The sequence below is a fragment of the Sinocyclocheilus anshuiensis genome, unplaced genomic scaffold (assembly GCF_001515605.1).
Source record: "Sinocyclocheilus anshuiensis isolate Anshui unplaced genomic scaffold, SAMN03320099.WGS_v1.1 scaffold877, whole genome shotgun sequence".
Taxonomy (NCBI): domain Eukaryota; kingdom Metazoa; phylum Chordata; class Actinopteri; order Cypriniformes; family Cyprinidae; genus Sinocyclocheilus; species Sinocyclocheilus anshuiensis.
In genome coordinates, this window is record NW_015557181.1 from 992,638 (window position 1) to 1,000,859 (window position 8,222).

Below are 8,222 nucleotides of genomic sequence, written 5' to 3' on the forward strand. Positions count from 1 at the left end.
AAGTCTCTGGAGCGTCCGGTAAATGCGGATTTCAAGGTATTTTATTGTTTTACATGTAGTATTGCGAAATAAACTATACACATAATCAAAGCTGTGAGAGGGAAGAATAACAAAATAAGGTACAAGTGATGCTAATAAAAAAATAATTATGATATACAATAAAATATCAACAAGACATTATTTTATTTTTTCACAATATTTCACGAGCAATATTACATATATTTTTTCTTGTGATAATGCAAATGGATTTGTGTTATTTGTTTTAGGCTTTCATTTGGAAAAGAAAACAAATTCTTAATACTACTCAAAAAACAGAAAGGGTCATTCGTTGACTGCCACCCACATTTCTGCTTGTCAGCCAATCATTGCGCGAGCGTCTCGCTGCGTAATTAATATTCATTAGCTAAGCCTTCCCCTTCACGGCGTTACTACCCTAACTGCCTCCTACTTTTACTAATATTTACACGCCCACCTACGAAGTTGTCTGTATGCTAGCTAGCTAATCAGCTCGCGAACGTCTCGCCACGTCATTAATATTAATTATCCAAACCTTGGCCGTAGTAGGATTTGTAAACACGAAGTAAGCGCACAACACACACTCACACACACGCACACTGGGGATTTCCACCCAAGCGCTTGTTTCCTTCACTTGTTTTGCTTTCGATCTGAAGAGCGAAATCAAACCTATTTGACTTTTCGTTTTGTTATCGAGAACTACAAATTGTCAAGACTCTTCACACACTCTTTGCTTTTATTCCTGGAGTGATTTCTCCGCGTCGCAGGTAATAAATTGCATTTCCGCATGTATTTATGGGGCGCATATGTATATAAGTGGATGTTTATGCTGTAGGCCACGTAGAGTTGCCGGGGTGAGTGTTAAATCGAAAGTCATGGGGTGTTTGGGTCCAATGGGAACCAAGGAATATTTATTTTCACTTTTGAGTTGACTTGACAACACTATCATACTTATTTGGGGAGGTTGAAGTCAACTGATTTAGTGTGCTGTAAGAATGATTGGGACACCGCAATGTAACTCCACCGTAAGTACTGAGTATAACTAACGAATAACGTGTTTTTAATGTCAAATTATGTTATTGAGACGTTTGCACGGACGTGTGGATATTATTATTGCTGTTATTGACTTACATGGACATGTACTGCGTGTAACACGGGCACTGTAATGGAAAGTGTCTGTCATAAACTGGTGCACCATTGTCTGAATCCAAATTATGTTTGATAAGCTGATAAATATAGCTTCATATTCTTATAACATGATTTTGTGTTAATAAAACGCACTAACAACTAAAGTTAATAGTTTTTATATTTTTAGTATTATTAGTATTTTTTGGTCAAGTTCAAATCATGATGCTTGATTAAATTTAGGCTTTGCAGTTTTATAATGTACAGTATAAAATACTAACTTACTGATGAATAGTTAATGAGAAAGTTGAATAGTTGGTATAAATAGTTTAGATGAGAAGTGTCTTCAAGAAACAGTGCTGATTCTTTGTTATAATCAAATGCTATTCATTTATGTTGGCACAATATGATGGTAAAAACAGTCTAACATCTAAAATAAATGTCCACACTTAAATATTATTTAATATATTTAATAATATTACATATATGTATGTATATATATATATAAACTCACTAACATCAGCTATATGAGACCAGTATATCATGCATTCCTACTTATTGGGTTATGGTTTTGTATGGTTTTATGCCTGTATTTCAAACTGTAACTTTTTTGGGGGCTCAAAATTGTGCCTATCTGGGCTTATGTTAGAATGTAGTATACAGTGTAATGCTTGTATGTTGTTGTTCTGTGTTTTGATTGCCTTTGCTCACTCTCATTTCCTAATGGACCATAAAAACTCAAAGGTCTGAGCGACAAACGGATGATTTTAAAGCGCGAGTTTTCATTGTGATTAACTATAAACCTTTTTATGAGCTCAAATTGGTTAATCGGTAACTTGTGATTTGAGCTTTGTGAAATGAAAATGGATTAAGAAACATCTTCTCATGTCTGTCATCTCTAGATAAACTCTCTCTCTCACACACACACACACACACACACACACACACACAAACACTCCAACATCCTCTGTTTGTGTTGTCATTCACATCCTGACTCACGGTCCTGACTCTTGCTTTCACGAAAGCCCAAATACGAATCATATCTCATAATCATTTTGTTTGCAGTAACTTTCAGTAAATCGTGATTCAGATGTTCTCCATTGGAGGTTTGCTTTTAGAAATAGGGTTAAAGTTTGTCATCGTGCTTCCTGGATAGCCATAGAGGAACCTGTTGAAGGAGGAAAAGTTGCTGTCAAACTTTGACACATTCCAGATCTCTCTTTCTCTCTCTCTTTCTCTAGGCCAGCATGCCGGTGGAGAGAATGCGTATGAGACCATGGTTGGAAGAGCAGATTAACTCTTGTAAAATACCGGGGCTCAAATGGGTCAACAAGGTACTATGAATGTGGTTGTTTAAACTTGTCTTTTTGCAGCATTGTTTTGTTACACTTGCCGTGAGCAAGATGCTATTGTTTGAAGTATTTTGCCACGTAAATGTGACTGCATGCACAAACACAGTGCATATTGGGTGTGTCTTGGCTTGTGACATGTTTTGCATGTTCTTTGCCTGCAGGAGAAGAGAATATTCCAGATTCCATGGATGCATGCTGCGCGACACGGCTGGGACGTGGAGAAAGATGCTCCACTCTTCCGAAACTGGGCCATCCATACAGGTGCAGTCAGCATGCAACTTAAATGCACATATACATGCTGTACAAACAGAACGTTCTTGAAATGTTGGGATGCGATTGTGAATATTCAAACTAGATCTAGATCAGACTAGATTCAAACTAGGTTTAATTTTCAGAACACAATTTAATTGGTGATTACCTGCGCAAAATCCACTGCTACAGTGTTAGGATGATCTGAGGAGTTGTTGGCATGCTGCATTATGGTTGCTAGGGTTTCTAGATGGATTTTAGGGTGTTCTTGGTAGTCGCTAGGGGTTACTTGGGTGTTCTGGGTTGGTTGGTTGGTAGGATGGTTACTTGTTGGTTGCTAGGGTGTCCTGGGTGGTCGCTAGGGTTTTGCTTATTGGTTGCTTGGGTATTTTGGGTTGGGTGCTGCTAGGGTGGTTACTTGTTGGTTGCTAGTGTGTCCTGGGTGGTCGCTAGGGTTTTACTTGTTGGTTGCTTGGGTATTCTGGGTTGGTTGGTTGCTAGGGTGGTTACTTGTTGGTCGCTAGGGTGTTCTGGGTGGTCACTAGGGTTTTGCTTGTTGGTTGTTTGGGTATTCTGGGTTGGGTGTAGGGATATGCCGGTATCAAATGTTCATGTTGCGATTAATTGCTAATGCTTTTATTACGGTATACGGTATTATCACGATATTGAAATTTTGTTAAAAAAAGTGCTGTCATAATAGAGTATAACAGGTTTAATAACTTTTTTCTTATAACAAAAATAACTGAACATTTAAATGCAATAAAGCAATACAGAAAAATGTATAAAGTTAAAAGTTTCCGTGATATACCGCATTACCGAATACCGGCACAAGTCTAGTTGGGTGGTTGCTAGGGTGTCCTGGGTGGTCGCTAGGGTTTTGCTGGTTGGTTGCTAGGGTGTTCTCTGTGGTTGCTAGGCATTTGCTAGTTGGTTGCTAGGGTCTTCTGGGTGGTTGTTAGGATTTTGCTAGTTGGTTGCTATGGTGTTTTGGCTGGTTGCTAGAATTTTGCTAGTTGGTTGCTACGGCATTTTGGGTGGTTTTTAGGATTTTGCTAGTTGGTTGCTAGGGTGTTTTGGGTGGTTGTTAGGATTTTGCTAGTTGGTTGCTAGGGTGTTTGGGTGGTTGCTAGAATTTTCTAATCGGTAGCTAGGGTGTTTTGGGTGGTTGTTAGGATTTTGCTAGTTGGTTGCTAGGGTGTTTTGAGTGGTTGTTTCTGTTATACATCAAAAGAGTCCAGCGCAGTGTCTCCATGATATTCCTACAGTTTGAGTTTCATCGTAAGTTTACAACTAATGATGTCAATACAAATATAAAGAGCTGAAGTGGTAGTGAACTGCCATTCTGCATTATAAGTGTATCCGGTTTTCGACTGCCATTTTTTAGGGAAATATCAACCAGGTGACAAACCGGACCCCAAAACATGGAAGGCAAACTTCCGCTGTGCGATGAACTCCCTGCCTGACATAGAGGAGGTGAAAGACAAAAGCATCAAAAAGGGAACAAACGCCTTCAGGGTGTACAAGATGCTGTCAGCTTCTGAAAGGCATTCAAAGAGAGGTCAGTCACTCACACATCAGCACTGACACTGACTGCTTCATTTCATTCTTAATGATGTGCAGTTTAAAGACATTTCTGTCATGTTTGTTTAATCACACTTAAGAATGTGATCCCACTTAGTTTGCCTGTTATGTTTTTGGGTCAATCTCACAGAAGCTGATCTAAGAAAATATGTGTGCCATATTTCACCGAAAAATATTAGAAAGAAATAAGAAATAATTTCATGCATGAATAACTGAATAAAATGAAAAATACATTTTTATTTTTTCACCCATTATTTTTGTGAAAATTAAGTGTATTTTTTCACACACACACACACATATGTTGTGTTTCCATATTTTATGGGGACATTCCATATTTATACAACAGTTCTTTATAGTCCTCGAATCTGATTGGCTGAGAGGAGTGCAATATTCTAGCGATAACAGAACTCCAACCATTTCACCGTTTGTATCACTCCGCTTTCTGTATTTCTTACAGCAAGTGTCATGGCAGACGCCCAAATCCACTATAATTTTAAAAATAATACTGTTTTGTGTCACGGAATGTAGTTTTAAGAGTTTTTAGGCGAGAATGTACTCGTTTAGACTTCAAATATGCAGTTTGTTAATAAAGATAACGTCTATTTGAAAATTTGCTTCAATGTTTTCGGAGATGTGAGCTCCAGGGCGTCAGCAGACGTTCAGCGCTCATGAACTCACTGAGAGCAGCCTCACCTCGTGTGTGTGTGTACTTATTTTGACTACACTTGTGGTGACCAAATGTCTTTACTTATATTGTGAAATACTTTAACAACCCACTAGTGAGACAGTTGACTGGTCGTCACTAGTTAAAAAGGCTTATTAATCAGCCAAAAGATGTTTTTATTTAAATCGAGTGCTCTGCACGATTCTGTGATGGGTAAATTAAGGGGTAGGCGTTGGGTTAGCTGTTAGAAAATATAATTAACCTGATATAAAATCAATCGAAGTCTATGCAGTGTCCTCACTAAGATAGTGAAACAAATGTGTGTACAGTGGGTACGGAAAGTATTCAGACCCCCTTAAATTTTTCACTCTTTGTTATATTGCAGCCATTTGCTAAAATCATTTAAGTTAATTTTTTTTCCTCATTAATGTACACACAGCACCCCATATTGACAGAAAAACACAGAATCTACCCACTGTATGTGAATAAATGCACTTAATTGTCATGAAAATGAAGTCATGGTAGTATTTGTTGTACTGCTTTATAAAAACATTATTAATGAGGATCGAATGAGAATTACCATTGAGAATAACAATTAAAAAGAAAAAAACAAACAAATGTAAAGCATCCAGAATCCTTAAGATAATAAAAATGTTTACATTATAATAAAACTAGTATATATTAGTATGTGTAAAACATGTGCTTTTTGGACAGATCTCATAAAAGCTGACAATAAAATACATTTTTTTATATTTCACCTAAACAGTTACTAGAAGAAATATATATTTTTCATGTATGAATAACTTTCATTGTCTTTTCCCCCCACATTATTTTCATGGCAATTAAGCACATTTTTCATGTATATATATATATATATATATATATGTGTGTGTGTGCTTGTGTGTGAATAAGCATGCTTAATTGTCATTAAAATAATGTCATATTAAACAAAAACAATTGCCATTAAGAATAAAAATAATAAAAAAAAAATGTAAAGCATCCAGAATCATTAAGATAATAAAAATGTTTACATTACAGTAAAACTAGTATATAATATTATATTGCTAGTATATAATACTATTACATTTCCTGTTTTTTATTTTGATTTTGGGGTGAAATAGAACCTAGAAATCTTCTTGACAGGTTTTGTGACATCTGCCGTTTTGATACATTCTGAAGGGTTATTTATTTGCATGCACTGATCTAGATTTGTGTGTCTGTGTCTCTCAAAGGAAAAAAGAGAGGAGTTGAAAAAGAAGAAGAGATAAAGGTATGGACTTTCACTCTTGTGTATATTCTGTTGCTGTCAGAAATGCTCTATTTAAAAAAAGGTTATGAGATTAATTGACACAGATGTGAATGTAATGTGTTTGTGTGTGTTTTAACTGCAGGCAGTGCGACCATGCCCTGCACCTTCGAGTTGGGAAAACAGTAATGGCTCTTCGTCGTGTAAAACCCCAGTCACAATCAAGCAGGAGGCAGATTACTCTGGTAAACTTCCTGATCCACCCTGCACACCTGTGCTCAGGTCACATGAGTATATTCAGGTGGAACCTGTTCTTTACAATCTAGCAAGAAAGGAGTTATGATCTGATATGCTATCTGCTCTATGGATTAATTTTTATCTGTATACTTTCTCTCTGTGGCACATTTTGTTTCTCTGCTCACCAAAACAGATAATTGTGAGTCATCTATTAAGGCCCTGATATACTTCAAATGAAATCGAAGAATGAACTGATATGACGTCAATTCGAACAAAATCAAATTTGTTTTGAGTTCGTTTTGGCAGTTCGAAACAGCTCACCAAAGCGAACTTTCTGGGGGAGTTCATTTTGGCTCCTAAACACCTTTGAGCTACCATTGGTCCGTGGCGATTACGCAATCAGTGGGTGGGTTCTGGAACTCCACCTTCTTTGACGTGCGATTTTTTTTTTTTTCTTCCCCATTTCGTTTCTCATTCCACAGAGGTCAGACAGGAGAACAACATCCAAAAAAACAACACCAACAAGTTACTAGTAACATGAACTCACTGGAGTGTCGTATAGCTGAGATGGTACAAATGTATCTGTACCTGTACGATCGCTCGCGGAGAGACTTTAAAGATTCGGAGAAGGTATTTGGTTCCTAGAAAGACATAGCAACGAAGCTTGGTGTCGACGACCTGGAGTTATCCCAGAGAAACATCCCAGACAAGTTTTCCAAAGCCATGAAAAGAATGAAAGGAAAGAGTGGAGATATAGGGTGGCAAGAAACTAAATACATGTGTAAATACATGTTTTTTCAATAAGCGAATTTAAAAGGTATGCAATAAATGAAATGCCAAAAGAACATATAATAATAAACCTTTGTTTTTATCGAAATTAAATCATGACACCACATAAAATATAAAAAGGTGTAATAATTTATCCAGTTTAATAAAATAAATGAACAATAATAAAATAAAGTAATAAACAGGTTTGAGTTATTGAGATGACTCCAATATTTTTTTTTTTCACATCATGCTAAAGTTTTTAGAATATGAGCCATTCACACTTCCCATAAAGGACTGATTATTGAAATATAATGGTTATTTTTTTATTGCAAACATGATACTTGACTCTGAACTGCTGCTAATCATTATTCTTTTGTCTATAATATTCTGACCATTGGTACCCGTCTCACACCTAGATACACTTCATCATTGCATCGTTGTTGTGTTTAGGGGATACACGCGAGCGGCGTACATTAATCTAAAATTACATTAATCTACACTCCGCCTCCAGCAGCGCGGGGTGTTGGAATGTTCGAAAACAGTATACCGTCACTCAGCCTTTTCGAACAGCTTTTTGCCCCCAAACGAAGAACCAAAACTTCATTTGAAATATATCGGGGCCTTTAGCAACACAGTCCAAATGTAATTTAGCCAAATAGTCAGACTAAACATAATTTGGCAGATCTGGGGTGTATTCCAGAAAGCACGGTTAACTTACCGTTAGCTAAACCCTGAACTTTCGGTTGATTAACCCCAAACCTTGCTTACTCGAGGTATGTGGTTCCAAAAACGCGTCCGGGAGTAAGTTCATTCAACTCAGAGTATGTTCCTGGTTAAGACTCAAGACATTCTCAACAGAGTGACGAATCGACGAGTCGCTATGTAAACAGACGCTAAGAAAAAGCACGCCATGCTGTTTCTTTCTTCTTCTTTTGTTCAATGGTCGTTTACATGCTTAGTGCATATCGCCACCTAATTGATGGTT

General features: G+C 37.1%; 1 protein-coding gene across 3 annotated transcripts in view; it reads left to right on the forward strand.

The window, feature by feature from the left end:
- Window positions 1-555: 555 nt before the first annotated feature.
- The window catches only part of LOC107678646 (interferon regulatory factor 2-like), a 23,339-nt gene continuing 15,672 nt past the window's right edge, over window positions 556-8,222 (forward strand). Inside the window, exons 1-6 of one of the 3 annotated variants that reach the window (XM_016473996.1) lie at window positions 556-782; window positions 2,382-2,474; window positions 2,654-2,753; window positions 4,126-4,299; window positions 6,219-6,256; window positions 6,378-6,477. In XM_016473996.1, the coding sequence (XP_016329482.1) occupies window positions 2,388-2,474; window positions 2,654-2,753; window positions 4,126-4,299; window positions 6,219-6,256; window positions 6,378-6,477 (499 nt within the window). In that variant the 5' untranslated portion in view covers window positions 556-782; window positions 2,382-2,387. Of the gene's footprint in view, window positions 783-927; window positions 1,041-2,381; window positions 2,475-2,653; window positions 2,754-4,125; window positions 4,300-6,218; window positions 6,257-6,377; window positions 6,478-8,222 lie in introns of those variants that run through there. The other 2 variants (XM_016473995.1, XM_016473994.1) reach the window with 2 other exon arrangements.